General features: G+C 33.3%; 1 protein-coding gene and 1 pseudogene across 5 annotated transcripts in view; one reads left to right on the top strand and one right to left on the bottom strand.

Annotated features, from left to right (window-relative positions):
- ANKS1B (ankyrin repeat and sterile alpha motif domain containing 1B) overlaps positions 1-17231 on the bottom strand; it is a 1070894-nt gene that overhangs the window by 919066 nt on the left and 134597 nt on the right. For all 5 annotated transcript variants that reach the window (XM_057741211.1, XM_057741212.1, XM_057741213.1 and 2 more), the window contains exons 2-3: positions 10390-10470; positions 1535-1691 (exon numbers count right to left, since the gene is read on the bottom strand). In XM_057741211.1, the coding sequence (XP_057597194.1) occupies positions 1535-1691; positions 10390-10470 (238 nt within the window). The remainder of the gene's footprint in view (positions 1-1534; positions 1692-10389; positions 10471-17231) is intronic.
- On the top strand, positions 15249-16208 carry LOC130856622 (glyceraldehyde-3-phosphate dehydrogenase-like; annotated as a pseudogene).

Genomic DNA, 17231 nt, shown 5'->3' with positions numbered 1-17231 from the left:
AAACACACCACTACAATTATATGCCATTTAAAATCTTCAACTTTCAAATGTAAATTAATTCTAGGTGGGGTTTTTTTCTTATTTTCATGTCATTTTAAAAATATTGTTTGTAGAAACTAACATTCCCTTGTATAACCTTGGTTCGTTTTTCCATCTTATTATTTCAGGTTTGCTTTGGGGCATTCAGACAGTTTTAAGAATAACCACCAGATGGCTCATCTCACAAGTAATCTTTTAACTTGGTTTTCTGGGGAACAGACAGCATTCTCATAAATTTCCTCTTAGCATGATATGCCAATAAAGACAGCCATATCTGTCATTTTTTTAAAGATTTGAATTCATAAGTGTATCATCATAAAAAATATTCTATATTTTGTAACCTGTAAACATAGACATTTTAGAGTGATAAATATTAACTAGACACTTTTCCAATTAATAAAACATTTTTCCTGATTAGTTCTTTATACAACTGTTTTGATGTATGAAAAAAAACATATTTTTCTTCCCTTTGCTGTTTACAGCTAGCAAGTGCTACATTTTATTCTTTAATCTGAATTTCAGTCAAAAGGTCTGCAAAGTCTGTACCCATTTGAACAATATGCCAATTGTATTTTATTAGACATGCCTGCCCTAGAGTAACCTACTTGCATTGATATTGGACAACTGCCAACCTACAGCTTAATTCCATATTTGTAATTCATTTGTTGCACTGCATGCTGGTTTTCAAATATAGTTTTACAAAATGGGAACAGTAGGGGGCATGCAGAGCTCAAGTTTTTTATCATACTGTACTAAGAGACTGTATTTTACTTTCTGGAATCTGTGGTCTTATTTATTTAGAATACCGAGACTGGCACTACTTTTTAAATATATCTATTATGTGAACATGGATATTATGTGTAACGGATATTATGTACTTGCAAATATTTTGACTTTATCTATCAGTATCATCTTGCTGCTGCGTTTTACTCAGTTTTACTCTGGGCATATGCATGTGCATGTGTGTGTAAGGGTACATATATTATATATACATACACATACAGGAAACTTTTAATTTACTATGTGACTAGCAACTGTATATATTGTATTCTGCATTGTAATTCACAGAACTGTACTGAATGTGAAAGTGCTGTGTAAATGGTAGAGCATTATGCAAGTGATAGCTGTCATCACTGTTTCAGCATTTTAAATTTTATTAAGAAAAACTAACTCATATTACAAATGTGAATTCTGTTCTATCTTTAAATATTCAATATCTACAAAATGGATGCTTATGTAAGGCAGGCAAAAATACTACAACTACTTCCTTTATTTGGGATTTTCTTGCTAATAGCTATCTTTACAAATGTCCAACTTAGTGCCTATGTACCCATATACAAATGCCAGAGAAGTTTTAGAGTTTTTCCTTTAGAAAATTTAGCAGTAGAAAGGTTTTTGGCAGGGTAAAGATAGAAATAATCAATTTTTCAATGTGGCTTTGACTTCGCAAAACTCTCAAAAAAATCATAGCATGAGAAATATTTGTCAAATGTACCTGTTCATTGACTCTTGAATGTGATGGTCCATGATGAATAAGAATCTTCACAATTTCCACATCTCCTTTCCAGGCAGCCAGGTGAATAGGAAAATAACCTTTGTTGTCTGCTACATTTGTTGATGCCTCATATTGAAGCAGTTTGAGAACTATGTCCCTAAGAAGTAAGGAAACCAAAAGAATACAACAGAAAAGAAAATATGCTGAACAATACAGCTTTTATTAAACAGATAATTATAAAAGTATACTAGATACTGGCTGGCAATTTAGAGTAACCACTTAAGGTATCGAGGCATACAACTGGGTTTAAGAGTTTGACTCTTCAACATTTGGCTATTTTACTTACCTGAAACAAACCACCACCACACACACACAGAGAACTGACTCACCCATAAAACTACCTAAGAGAATTCATTTGGGCAAAATTTATCCAATTTTATTAACTGAGTGAATTTAGTCAAATAACTTAAAAGGATATCTCCTCACATCTTTTTTTAAAAGGGAGTATTTCCAGATAACCTATATCTGTGATTTAGTCTGAAGGAAGAGTTGAGGTGCAAGCAAACTCCCTGTTTACAAAAAAAGTTATACTGCGAAGAGACTAATTAGGGAGTTTATACATCATTCCTACAGAGAACTGGAATAAAGAATTGAGGATACATATAAAAGAGAAAGCAGCACAGTAGGAAAGGGACTCTGCAGTATAAGCCCAAGGTTTAAAAACAAAATTTAATAACTTTTTAGCCACAGCCCAAAACATACTTTGAATGTGTGTTGTTTATACTTGTGCATTCTTTCACCTTCCTCCTCCAAGACTAAGAAATTATTTTAAGAGGGAAATTCATTTATGAGACAAGTTCTACCACTGACACAATTTCTAATGATAAGATTTCAGAGAAGATAAAAATAAATCTCATTTTAACATTTCTTTTCTAAAAACAGTATTATCTTATAAGCTCTGAATTTAAATGACTTGAATTTAAAGTCCCAGCTATGTGAATTACCTAATGATATGACCCCTAGAGTATTATTTAGTCTCATTTTTCTTTTTCTTTCCTGTAGAAAATAATGTAATAACAATAGTGCCTATTGCTCAAGACTGGTAGGAACATTAAATGAGAACATAAAAGAGAAGCCACTCAATAAACAGTAAAAAACTATATACAGATGTTAGTTCTTGCCCCAAGTAAAAATAAAATCTTTTAAAAGTAAAAACGCTTCTTTCAAAACTGCTTCATTTCAAAAATGCTTCAATCACCTTTGGTAGAAACAGTCTGAAGATCAGAAGGAAACCTGAAGTTTGTCCCGTTTCTATGCTTCTTCTCACCTCTTTCCCATGTAAGAGTTGTTATACAGGGTCATCCATTCTGAGATAAATAGCTTACAAAGTGGTGAAAAGAATTCAATACTTATGAATAACAAAAGCACCTGAGAATCAAAAGATCTGGTTTGAAGTCCCAACTCTCTACTAGTACTTACTAACTAGTACTTACTAACTTGATTACCTTGGACAATTCAAATAACCTCTGTCTCTCTTTCAGATATTGTTAAAATAGAATTTAGAGATTACATATTTGTTGCCAGTCTCAAAGGGTTGTGGTGTGAATCAAATGAGAACCGAATATGACTGTAAAACTGTATACAATCAAAAAATTTCTTAAAGCAGTTTGCTGCAATATTGAAGAATTCTAGTGATCTTTTTTTAACTGAAATATATCAGCATTTAAATAAAAGATAAAATAATACCAAAGGAAGCACAGTTAAATACCTGGATGTAACAAGTATAATTTATCCTACAAAAAAACAGTCTTCTCCAAATTCATATATGAAAGAAAGACAATTATGTGAAATGTTTTAATTTCACCCCTCAATGCCTAAGCAAAAAAAAAAAAAAAATCTGAAATTTCTAAAAGCATTTCCTTTCTAAGAGTAAAGAGGAAAGTTTGATGGAATCATCAATACTATTTTCTTTTACTCTCACTCAAACCATTCAGAATTTCATTTGTCCTTTGGCTCAATTTTTGTTGACATTTTCTAATAACGTAAGTAATACACATTTATCTTTATCAGGAAGATTTATGATATAGTAAAAAAAACTAACTTACTGATCATTTGTATTGTGTAGTATTACTATTATCTAATATCTAAATCAGAAAAGAATAATTTGCATATTTATGAAATTGTCTTTGGTGAACACCAAGATCCTAAATAAATACTATTATTTTTATTTCATTTTTTAAAAACATTCATTTTATTAAATAAACATCTTATTAAGTTTATTTTTAAATTTAAATTTATTTAAAAATTTGTATTTAAGTTGAGCCTTTCATCTTATTCAGAGATATCAGCTAATGAACTAGCTAAGCTCAGATTTCTAATGTGAAAATATATTTGTGAAATATAAAGTTATATCTGTGATCAAATAAGTGTCTGTTAGTCTTACTGAATCTTAAGCAAAATATTAATCAATAAAGTGTCATTAATTTCTTATGATTATATATCATTTGTATATCACAAGTAATATGTATTATACAGGCCTTTTTCATCCAGACTCATCAAGAACAAATTAAATGTCAGGTACTTTCTTTAATGTCTAAACAAGAAGAGTAATTAATACAGGATCCCACCAAATCAAGTTAGCTTTTTTTTTTTGAGATATAATTGACATATAACGTGACTTTAGTTTCAAGTGTACAACATAATGATCTGATATATGTATATACTGCAAACTGATCACCATAAATGAACCTAGTTAACAACTATTTTTCTTATTTTTATTTAAGTTGCGTATTACATCTTCCAGAGGTATCAAGAAATGAATATGTTGACCATGCTTGGTTACTTGGCATGAAATATTAAGTTATACTGATGAACACTGTCTACAGAATAGCAAACAGAGAAATAATCCCTATACCTTAAACATAAAGTGGCATTCTTTCTTAACAGCATTTGATAAATAAGAAACGTTCCAAAGCACAAAAAATAAATGTAGCTGATGATATCACAGGGAAAATAATTCCATTTCCCAGGAACAAAACAAAATATCATTTTAAACTTAATAATAATCCAATTTAAATCACTGCAACATTTTGTAGGTTGAGGCTAATATATGTACATTCAGGTAAAAATAGGAATTCTAAAAGTATTGATTTTTGCTACTATGTTTAATTTGTTTCATTTTCTGACAGACATAAATAATACTTCTGATTAATATGAAATGTCATTTAAGAAGTTCAGTATATGTTCTGAGCAAAATTAATCAGAAAGATTCAACATTCAAATTTCTTTACCTCAACAGCTAGTTTCCCTATAACTAACCAAAGACATTTATTTTGTTCCATCCTCCTCCTCTGTTTCTTGGTAATGCAAAGAATTTTGAAATAAATGCAAATCATCTTCATATAGATGTAGTATTAACAAACTAATGAAATTCTCAAATTCATTAAGGCCCTTTTGATTTCAGACTTTCTTGAAGGTTTTACTTCTCCTTAATGGAAATAAAGTTGCAAATGTGTTCCACGTGGTCAAAAGTCTTTAGGACAATATACTCCATTTTCTAACTGGAACTCCTTTATATAGTGCATTCACTCATAAATTTCCAGATAGAGTGAATAAAGCCAACTTTTAACTAGTTATTATCCTTATCCAAGAAGGAAGCAATCAACCAACGATATTGGTAGGTGACTCAAAGAGCAACTTCATGGACTAAATTATAGAAATTTTTAGAGGAAGTACCCTTCATTCACTAGAAAGTCTATTCTGAACAAATCAAAAGTACAGCAGATATCTTACTATGTGGATTCCAGGTTCAATTTGAGATACAATTTGGACCATAGATAATAGAGTCTAGGATTCAAGCATTAAATATTTAAAGAATGAGAAGCAAAAACAGAAAATATTTTAACCCCACACATATCAAATAACATATATATTTCAAAGATACAATAACAATTTACTACTGACATTTTCCAGAACAGTATCCAAGAATCACAATATACCCAACATAATCAATGAGGTTGAACTTTACAAGAAAAAAAAAGGAGCAATTTGCTAAGAAAAGGAGGAGAACTGAAATGAAACATAAATATACAGGTTTAGTAAAACCTTACAGGGAATGATAAAGATTATTACTTAAAAATACAGGCGGAAAGGAAAGAAGAAGGAAAGAGGAAGAGAGGGAAAGAAGAAAGGCAGGAAGGAAGGAAAGAAAGGGAGTAAGGGAACTAGTGAGGGAAGGAAGGAGGAAGGCTGGCTAATTACTATTCAGAAGAGAATTAAGGGAATCAAATTCTCAGTAGAAATACATGAGAGAGACAATGAATCCTCTGTATTTTAAAAAAGAATAAAAAGAGAGAAAAAGATAGATCTCTATCCTATCTATTGAAATTATTTATTTATAATCATCACTAGTTAAGTTTGTCCTACTGACCATGTTTTTTTCTACCATATGAAGGTAAAAATTTTCTAATCTGTAGTTACAAATGACTCAGGAAATCACCAAGAATACATTTCCTACTGTATCCTGATTTGGCTAAGTGGAGATGAGTTGTTCATTATGAAATAATGTATTTCAGGTACAAAATGCTGCCCCATTTGTGGATTAACTAGTGGTGATAAACAAGAGCTCCCAATAAAACAGACAATATAAAGAGGATACAACTTTAACTTGCATTATGAACGCCATAGATTTCTTTCTTTCTTTTTTTTTTTTTGGCTGTGCCAGGTGTTAGTTGCGGCATGTAGGATCTTCAGTTGCAGCATGTAGGACCTTTTAATTGCGGCATGCAAACTTTTAAGTGGCGGCATATGGGATCTAACTCCCTGAACCAGGGATCAAACCTGGGCCCCCCTGGACTTCCCTGGTGGTCCAGTGGTTAAAGACTTTGCCTTTCAATGCAGAGGGTGCAGGTTTGATCCCTGCTCAGGGAGCTAAAATCCCACATGCCTGGGGGCCAAGAAACCAAAACATAAAACAGAAGCAATATTGTAACAAATTCAATAAAGACTTTAAAAATGGTTCACATAAAAAAAAAATCTTTAAAAAAAAAAAAAAAACTGGGCCCCCTGCATTATGAGCACAGAGTCTCAGCCACTGGACCACCAGGGAAGTCCCAAGGCCACAGATTATATATTGAGGGGAAGGGGAAAGTGCGCACCCAAAGCAAAAGAATAAACTACAGGACCCTGTAATATTTCTTCCAGCTCTATAATTCCATGAACTTCACCCTAGAAATCATAATGTTTATGAAAACAACCTAGAGCTGATGGATACAAGAGCAGCAAGAACAAAGAAATGATGTGCTTCTATGCTGACTGCTAAGGCTTGCTTGGGAAGAATACAACACAACAGTTCATTACCTATGCTAAGTGAGAACAGCAAAGACTAAGAAAAGAAAAACCATTCTCCTCTGGCTCTGAGGTATATTCTATGACACTTTTTACCGTCAAATATCTTTTCTTATGCCAATATTTAAATCAGCATTCCATGAGAACACACTTGATGAAAGTGGGAGGCAGCCCAGAAATGCATAATGTGACAGAGAAAAACCAACAAAACATTTAGAAGACTGAAGTGCATACAGCCACAGAGCAGATAGAATGTAAAGTACTGGTAAAAGTATACACTTAGAACTAAAACACTTAGACTCTAGATACAGCTCCACCTTAATAATAACTAAGTGGTGACTAAGTCACTTATCCAGAATGGTCTTCCTTCTCCATCTATAAAATGAAGAAAGTGAGGAGGATAGGGTAGAATAAATTATCTCTAATTTTAAAAGTCCTTGATAATTTAAATAATTTAAAATCAAGAAATCTTGTACTCTAGATGAAAATCCAAATTTCAGAACTGTAACATCACAGTACATAACTGAGCCACAAATAATAACAAAAGTGTATCATAAAATGTTATAATTGGAAGAAAGAATGAAAAATATCCAGCCACTGTATTCAGTACACTGACCTGAGGCCTAAAGAGGTTAATTAAATGGCTCAAGGTCACACAACGAGCAGGGAGGGAGAAATGGGATTAGAATTTTCCTGCTTTTTTCCTACATAATGTGTTAAAATCTCTCTAGAAAGTGTTAAAAAAGAAAAGATAAATGAGACCTTTAGATAAAAGCAAAGCAGAGATACATAATTCTCAGAGAGCATCTGCAATTAAAGAGATCTTAGGGACTTCCCTGGTGGGAACTAAGATCCCACACGGAGCAGGGCAACTAAGCCTGAGTACCACAACTACTAAGCTCGCGCGCCTCAACTAGAGAGCCTGAATGCCACAAACTACAGAGCCCACATGCTCTGGAGCCTGCGCACCACAACTAGAGAAGAGAAAACCTGCACGCCACAACTAGAGAGAAGCCTGCGTGCTGCAACAAAAAATCCTGTGTGCCTCAACAAAGATCTTGCGTGCCACAGCTAAGACTGACGCAGCCAAAAATAAATAAAATAAAATAAATAAATAAAAAAATGGTCAACATGATAAATTTTAAAAAAAAGAGATCCTAAAAGATATATAATCAAATCCCCATCTCCTTATGATCATCTTAATGATTGCTATTCAATTCACCTAAATTATTCTCACTTTGTACACTACCAGTAAAAACTAAAAATTACACAAAAGGCCTCAGAGAAATATATCTAAATGGTTAGAACTTCATAGGATGTCATGCATAAACCAATAACATTTACTAACAACTTCACTGAAAATCAAGAAGGGATATGTCCATTTGGGGACAATATCATTTTGAGAAACACTTATAATGCCAAGTTGAGATAGAACAAGAAAAGTTGTATAGCTCAAATGGTCAAGCCGAAGGTCTTTTGTGCATTAGACCTGATAGTTTGTCTTCCCAATTGGAGCCACCCTGAATCCATAGCTAAGATGGCCAAAGAAGCCAACCTGGGCTGATTTAATTGACTTTGCTCCTGATGACTCAGGTACAAAGAAGAATAAGTATTAACTCCTTTAAAAGATTCAGATGGTAGGGATCTGGACACATTTTCCACTCTACTAGCTGAAAAAGGCTTGGCAAAATAAAAAGTTCTAAGTTAGATGGTGTAAGTTGATATAATATAGAATAAGGACTGGATGAAAAGAAATGTAATTTGGGAATTCAAATACTAAAAATCTAAGTGCTGAAACACTAAGTTCATGATGTTTTACATAATTTGGATGACTCTTCAAACAGAATGATAATGTTCAATTAATGCAATAAGTTTTAAGATAAAAATGTCATAATGATAAATAATGACAAAAATGATAAGCTTCTTGCATGAGAGCTTTAAGGCCATAAAATGTGATCAAGTATAACTAAGTCCCGTGCATCTCAATTCACAGAATGAAAGAAATGTTAAGTGCAAAAGTAAAAGGTAACTAGCACTTTAAGGCAGTAATTACCACACCTAAAAAAACTGAAGTGAAATGAATTGATCCAGATCTGAAAAGATTATTGAATCATTAAAGCAAAGGAAAAACAGAGAGGAGAGGAGACACATGAACAGGGTCAATTTTCTTCTGAAAAGCAGGTTAAATAACTTTAAAACCCATCAAAAAAAAAAAAACCAACCCAATCAAAATCTAAACAGGCATCTCTCCAAAGAAGACATACAGATGGCCAAGAGGCACATGAAAAGCTGCTCAACATCACTAATTATTAGAGAAATGCAAATCAAAACTACAATGAGGTATCACCTCACACTGGTTAGAATGGACATCATCAGAAAAATCTACAAACAATAAATGCTGGAGAGGGTGTAGAGAAAAGAGAACCCTCTTGCACTGTTGGTGGGAATGTAAATTGATATAGCCACTATGGAGAACACTATGGAGGTTCCTTAAAAAACTAAAAATGGAACTATCATATGACCCAGCAATCCTACTATTGGGCATATATCCAGAGAACACTGTAATTCAAAAAAACACATGCACCCCAATTTTCACTGCAGCACTATTTACAATAGCCACGTCATGGAAGCAACCTAAATGTCCATCAATAGATGAATGGATAAAGAAGATGTCGTACATATATACAATAGAATATTACTCAGCCATAAAAAGGAACGAATTTGGGACATTTGCAGAGACATGGATGGACCTAGAGACTGTCATACAGAGTGAAGTAAGTCAGAAAGAGAAAAACAAATATCATACAGTAATGCATATATGCAGAATCTAGAAAAACAGTACAGATCAACCAGTTTACAAGACAGAAACAGAGACGCAGATATAGAGAACAAACATAGGACACCAAGCGGAGAAAGTGGTGGGGTTGGGGTGGGATAAATTGGGAGACTGGGATTGTCATATACACATTACTTAATAAGAAAAAAATATCAAGTTGTACACTTTAAATATATGCAGTTTACTGTATATCACTTATATCTCAATAAAAGTTATTTTAAAAAAAGTTTAAAACCCAAAAGACCATCCATGAATGACAAAGAGAAAGCATTTTAGCTTAGTTTGAGGCTTTTGAAGTGGTTCACGGAAGTGCCCATGGCTTATAACAGCAAGATTCTATTAAAGAGTTCACTTCATATTTGCTAAAGACACCCAAAAAAGTAGGGAGGTGTCATTTAGTGGTTTATCCCATTCCCTCACCAAAGATACACATGGCTAACATGGTCCTGTCACTTCTTCCATTTTCCCTGTGTCATATTTGACTTGATTTACACTCTGCACATAATCATCTCCTACCACTTTCAACTTGTCAAGTGTTGAACACCTGGTGCCTCTCCAAATTCATCTTTGCCCAGGGGACTCATGGCAACATGATACTGGTACCATCAGACATAATTAACTTCATCACATGTAACTAAATACACAGATTCCAGTCCAAATAATTAGCACTTACTTATGTCCATTTAAGGCTGCATGGTGTAAAGCAGTGTAACCTGAACTGTCTGTGCAGTTCACATTGGGGCCTCGCCAGATGCTGTAAATAAAGCACAAGCACAGAGTTAACAGTTAAGCAGAATCGTGCTTTGAAAAATAAAAAGAAGTCTGACAGTCCTATAGTCAGCAGCATGTTGCATATGAAAATTTTAGTCTTGTAGAAAACAACTGCCACCTTTCGTGCACTCCCCTCAAAACAATATCTCCATTTATTTGATGCAGGGAAATTATTAGGAAATATAGCTACCTTCAGAAATTAGTAAATGCAGGCTCACTGCCATGCATTAAAATTGGACCCAAAAACTCCCTATCACTTTCTGTCATTACTTAAATATTGGATGCAATTAACATTCAACTATAATATTCTTTACCAAGAATAAAGATTTATGACACCTGCCTCCTCCCTTTTAACATACTCATTCTGAGATGGCAGTGGTTTATATAAGTTATATTTTTGCCTATGGAAAGAATATAAACACTTCTTGCTGTTCCATTACTACCAAGGGTATACGATACATATTCCATTCTTGAAAATATAATTAAAGATTTGGACTATCACAACCATAAAAAGATTCTAGTAGTTTCGAAGCTATTTTACTATACAATATATTCTGAAAATAACATGTAATTATATGAAAGAATCCATTTTATCCTTGATCACTACAATTACAGAAACTACGTACAGCTTTTGAAAAAAATCAGGCATTGAAAGACACTTTTCCAAAAGTAGATCAAAAAAAAAAAACCTATCTGATGTTATCAAAGCAATCAAAACTGACATCTAATGACAAACTAATTCATACATTCACAAAATATTTATTGTACATCAATTGCATGTCACATATTAAGCTAGGCACTGACAGTACAAAATCATAATTCAAGATCCTTCTTTACAAGAACAGAGTCTAATGGAGAAGAGAGACACATAAACTAACAATTACAGAGTGTTAAGATAATCAAGGTACCAGAGAACACATAAGCATCTCTGAGAAGAGAATGAATAGCTATTTCAAATGAGAGATCACAACTGACTTACACTAAGTTGAGATAATGAAAATGAGTAGAATGTACTTATTCGACAGTTACTAAAAGGACAAATCAATAAGATGCAGGGATCAACTGAAGGAAGGAGAAAGCAGTAGCACAGAATGACTCAAATGTAATGCCTAAATGGCCAAAAGGAAAATGACAACATTAACTAAGATGTGAAAAGAGAAGCAAATCTGCTTTGGGGGAAGACAGTGCAGATGGAAAGCAAACAATGACTTCAGGTTTTGAGACACTGAATTTCAAAGTATCTGACATACTTACATAAAAGTAAGGATCTCCAGAAGACTATGAAAATATCTACTTAGAAGCATGGCTCTGAAGTTAGACTACCTGAGTTCAAAAACCTGGCTCCATTACTTGCTGGGGGTAGCCCTGGATGAAGTATTTAACCTCTCTGAACTTCAATTCCTTGTCTGAAAAATAGAGATAATAATAATAATAGTACTACCTTATATATCGTGAGGATCAAATGAATCAATACTTATAAAGCACTTAGGGCAGTAGTTGAACATAGTACTAGCATCCATTATACTTATTAGAAAATAGTTCAACGAATTGTTAGAACAAATTATTACTAAATAGAAGGTAAAACCAAAAGAGTGCCTGATATCAGACTCTTCAAGAGGGAGGCCATCAGACTCAAATACCTCAGTGGAAAATTTGTATATGGGGGCAAGGTGAAACTTTCTTTAAAAGGTTGATATTAGTTAAAAATCTATCAATCCCTGGTTTAAAAAAAAAAAATCAAACATGAGTTGGGTAGATAGTTCCAAACTCAAGAAAACTCAAAATCTGAAAACCTCCCTGCCCTCACTGAAACTGTCAGAGAACCTACATGACAGTACACTGTGAGAAAAAATAAAAAGAAAGAAAGAAAAATATGGGACAGACAATAAAACTATGGATATTAACAATACTGAAGGGTCCAGCACAGGAGAAAGGTTACATGAAAGACACTGAGAACTGTCCAGTAGTAAATAAAACCAAGAGAAAGCATTATGCAATTTAAAACAGGAAAGTGTTTCAAAAAAAAAAAAAGTCAAGTTAGATAAGAATTAAACAATGTGGTAATAAAGAAGGTCTTGAGGAAATTAATGGCCAAATTAGTCAATTGTAAGGTTTTAATTTATTTTGAACTTAACTTTATTTCAATCCAGTGGTTTATTTTTTTTAATGGTAGCTTACCTTCTGAGAATAAAGAAAGTGACAATTAAACCAGGAAAGTTATAAAATGTGCACGTTTTACAATTTCATTATGATTGTTAGGCTTTTAACAATCTTTTTTAAAAAAATCAATCCTTTAAGCATTTTCAATCTCCTATTGTGTTCTAAAAATTTTGTACTTTTGTTCCTCCAGCTGGCTTACCCATCTTGACCTATTAATTTCCACCTCTGTGCCTTTAATCATGCCCCTTCTACTAACCTATAAAAGATTCTTTAACCAATCATAACCTACCATTCCTCCAAAGCCCAAATCAAGATTTACCAACTCCAATAATTCTTTCTCTAAATACTGAATAAACAGCTATTTAATAAATGTTTGCTAAATTATATAAAATCAAACACAGGATTATTTTTAATGAATAAATAAGCCATGGGTAAAACAGATGTGTTAAAACAAATGCAATGTACTTATTTAAAATAATCTATGAAATCATTAAAAAGAATCCAAAAAAGGCAAAAGAAAAAAAAAAAAGAAGAGGAACAAAGAATAGTTGAGACAAATACAAAGCAAATTGTTACATGATAGATATAACCATATCAATAATTACACTAACCATCAATGGTCTAATCATCCTAGTTAAAAAAGAAAAATCATCAGACTAGATTAAAGAAAGTAAGACCCAACTATATGCTCACTACAATAAATTCACTTTAAATACAGAGACACAAATAGAAATAAAAGGAAAGGACAGAAAAATCATAACAACACTAATCAAAATAAAGCTGAACAACTGTATTAACATTGGACAATCAGATTTCGGAGCAAAGAATATTACAAGGGATAAAGAAAATCATTTCAGAATGACAAAGATATTGATTTATCAGAAGAACATAGTAATGCTAAATGTTTTTTGCCTCTACTAACAGAACTTCAAAATACATGAAGCAAAAAGCTGATACAACTGCAAAGAGAAATAGACCTACCCACTTATACTTGGAGATTTCAACACCTCTCTCTCAATAACTGATAGAACAAGTAAACAGAAAATCAGTAAGGGTATATAACACGTGAATAACATTGCCAACCAACTTGACCTAACAAGGTCAAGTTTATAGAACACTTACCCAATAATAGCAGAATACACATTCTTTTCAAAGTGAACACAAGTCATTTACCAATATATACCATATTGTGGATCATAAAACAAATCTCAATAAATCTGAAAGATTCAAATCACAAAAATATGTTCTGACTCCAATTAAATTAAATTAAAAATCATTCACAGAAAGATATCTTTAATATCCACAAATATTAGAAACTGAATAACACATAAATCAAAGAAGATATCAAAAAGAGCTTGGGAAGTATTTACAACTGAAAGAGAAAGAAAACAAAAAATATCAAAATTTTTGGGATGCAACTAAAGTAGTACGTAAAGAAAATTTACAGTATTAAAATGACAGTAATAGATAAGAGAGAGGTTCCAAATAGATGACATCAGCTTCCACTTTAAGAAAGAGGAAAAGAAGGGCATATTAACCCCAAAGTAAGCAGAATAAAGGAAACCAATGAAACAGAAAACAGGATAACAACAGAGAAAATCGATGGAATCAAAAAGTGATTCTTTAAAATACTCTGTAAAATTAGAAAATCTATGGGCAAACTGATAAGGATAAAAATAGAAGACACAAATTACCAAATCAGGAGCAGAGAGGCAATCACACTACATATTCTAAAGATATGAACAGTAGGAGAATATTTTTAATAACTTTATGCCAATAAATTAGAAAACTTGGATGAAATGGGCAAATTTCTTGAAAAACACAAACTACGAAAACTCATTTTTTAAAAAATGGATAACCTGAATGGCCCTACATCTATTAAAGAAACTGAATTTGAACTTGTAGTTACAAACATTCCCCTCAAAACAAAAACAGTGTCCAGGTCTAGATGGCTTCAATGGGGAATTAAGCCAGATATTTAAGGAAGAAATAATATCAACTCTACAAAAATCACTCCAAAATACTGAAGAGGCATGAATACTGCCTAACATTCTATGAGACCAGCATTCTATGAGACCAAAGACATATGACAAAAAAGAACTACAGATCAATATATCACTCATGAATATAGATGCAAAAATTCTCAGCAAAATTCTAGCAAGTTGAATCCAAAAATATATAAAAAGAATATTACACCATAACGAAATGGAGTTTATTTCAGGAATGCAAATTTGTTTTAACATTCATAAATTACTATATTAACAAACTAAAAAGAAAAATCATTATTATCTCAACAGATATGGAAATAGTACTTGCCAAATTCCAATATCAATTCCTAATAAAAACTGTTAATAAGCTGAGAATAGAAGGAAACTTCATCAACCTGTAAAAGACATCTACAAAAAACTTAAAGCTAGCATCATCTTAATGCATTAATGAAAGACTGAATGCATTTCCCTTAAAATCAAGAACATGGCAAGTTATATCTGTTTTCCACTTCTATTCAACATGTTTCTGGAGGCTCTCTGCTTCTCTTCATTCAACAGACAGCTTCATTTTCCTGTGCAGTACCAGATACATCCCTAAGACGTAACAGTGAAAACTGGAGTAAATGGATTTATCTGTGTCAGATACCTGGTCACCAGGGCTGCTTTTAACTCTGGCAGAGTGAAAAATGTTGCCATCAATGACTCTTCATAGACCTCAACTCCATGGTCTACATGTTTCAATATGATTCTACCCATGGCAAGTTTGGTGGCACAGTGAAGGTTGAGAATGGGAAGTTTGTCATCAATAAAAAGTCCATCTCCAACTTCCAGGAATGAGATCCTGCCAATGTCAAATGGGGTGATGCTGCTGCTGCACACATGGTAGCGACCACTCATGTCTTCACTGCCTAGTAGTAAGCTAGAGTTCGCTTGAAGGGTAGAGCCAAAAGGGTCATCATCTCTGCCCCTTCTGCTGATACCACCATGTTTGTGATGGGCATAAACCATGTCGACTCCCTCACGATTGTCAGCAATGCCTCCTGCACCATCAACTGCTTGGCATCCCTGGCTAAGGTAACCATGAAAACTTTGGCATTGTAGAGGGATTCATGAACACAGTCTATGCCATCACTGCCACGCAGAAGACTGAAAATTGATGGCCCCTCTGGGAAACTATACAATGATAGCCACAGGGCTTCCCAAAACATCATTATGGCGTCTACTAGCACTGCCAAGACTGCTGGCAAGATCACCCCTGAGCTGAACGGGAAGCATACTGGCATGGCCTTCTGTGTCCCCACTACCAGTATGATGATCATAGATCTGACTTGCCATCTGGAGAAGTTGCAAATATAATGACATGAGAGGGCCCACTGAAGAGTACCCTGGGCTACACTGCAAATCTTGCTGTCTCCTGCAACTTTAATAGTGACACCCGCTCTTCCACCTTTGATACTGTGGCTTGCATTGCCCTCAATAACCATCTTGTCAAGCTCATTTCCTCGTAGGACAATGAATTTGACTACAGCAACAGGGCAGTGGACTGATGATCCACATGGCCTCCAAGGAATAAAAGCCCTCTGGGCCACGAGCCACTGCGAGAACATGAGAAGAATAGATATGTTCAGCTGCTAGGGAGTCCTTGTCCAAACTCAATCCCCCAACACACTAAGAATCTCCCATTCTCAATACAGTTTCAATACCAGACCACTTGAAGAATGTGGGGTGGGGTGCTCAGAGGGCCCTACCTTGTCATGTACCACCAATAACAATAATGTACACAGTCAAAAAAAATTTTTTACTGGAGATTTTCGCCAATGTAGTGGCTAGAAATGCAGTGACAAGAAAAAGAAATAAGACATCCAGATTGTAAGGAAAGAACAACTATCTTTACTTGAAGACAGCATAATCATGTGTGTAAAAGATCCTATGACATCTACAAAAAAAGCTACTAAAATTAAAATTGTGTTTAATTAGGGGAAGCTGTGTAAAAAATATAGGGAACTCTCTGACCTTTCTTCACAACACTTATGTAAATCTAAAATTATTTCAAAATAAAATGTTTTAAAGAAGAGTAAAGCTTACTCCAAAAACAAACAAACAAAAAAACACACAACAAAAAAAAGTATGTTTAGCAAGTTTGTAAGAAACAACTCAATGGGTAAAATTCAACTGTATTGCTATATGCTAGCAAAGAACAATCAGAAATCAAAAAAATTTTAAAATATCATTTATATCATGAAAAATATTAAATACTTAATAAATTTGACAAAAGATGTGCAAACTTGTACACTAAAAACTACAAAATATTGCTGTGAGAAGTTAAAGACGACCTAAACAAATGGTGAGATAATATCAAGCTCATGACTCAGAAGACTAAACATTGTTATGATGTTAATTTTCCTCAAATTTACCTTTAGATTCAATGCAATGTAATCAGAATCCCAGCAAGCTTTTTTTGTAGAAATTCACTAATTCTAAAATTCATATGTAAATACAAAGGATCTAGAATAGCCAATGCAACTTTGAAAAAGAAGAACAAAGTTGGATACATAAACTAATTGATTTCAAGACTATGATAAAGCTATAGTAAACA

Source organism: Hippopotamus amphibius, chromosome 7 (genome assembly GCF_030028045.1).
Source record: "Hippopotamus amphibius kiboko isolate mHipAmp2 chromosome 7, mHipAmp2.hap2, whole genome shotgun sequence".
NCBI classification, from domain to species: Eukaryota; Metazoa; Chordata; class Mammalia; order Artiodactyla; family Hippopotamidae; genus Hippopotamus; species Hippopotamus amphibius.
This window is presented reverse-complemented; position numbering and strand designations above follow the sequence as displayed.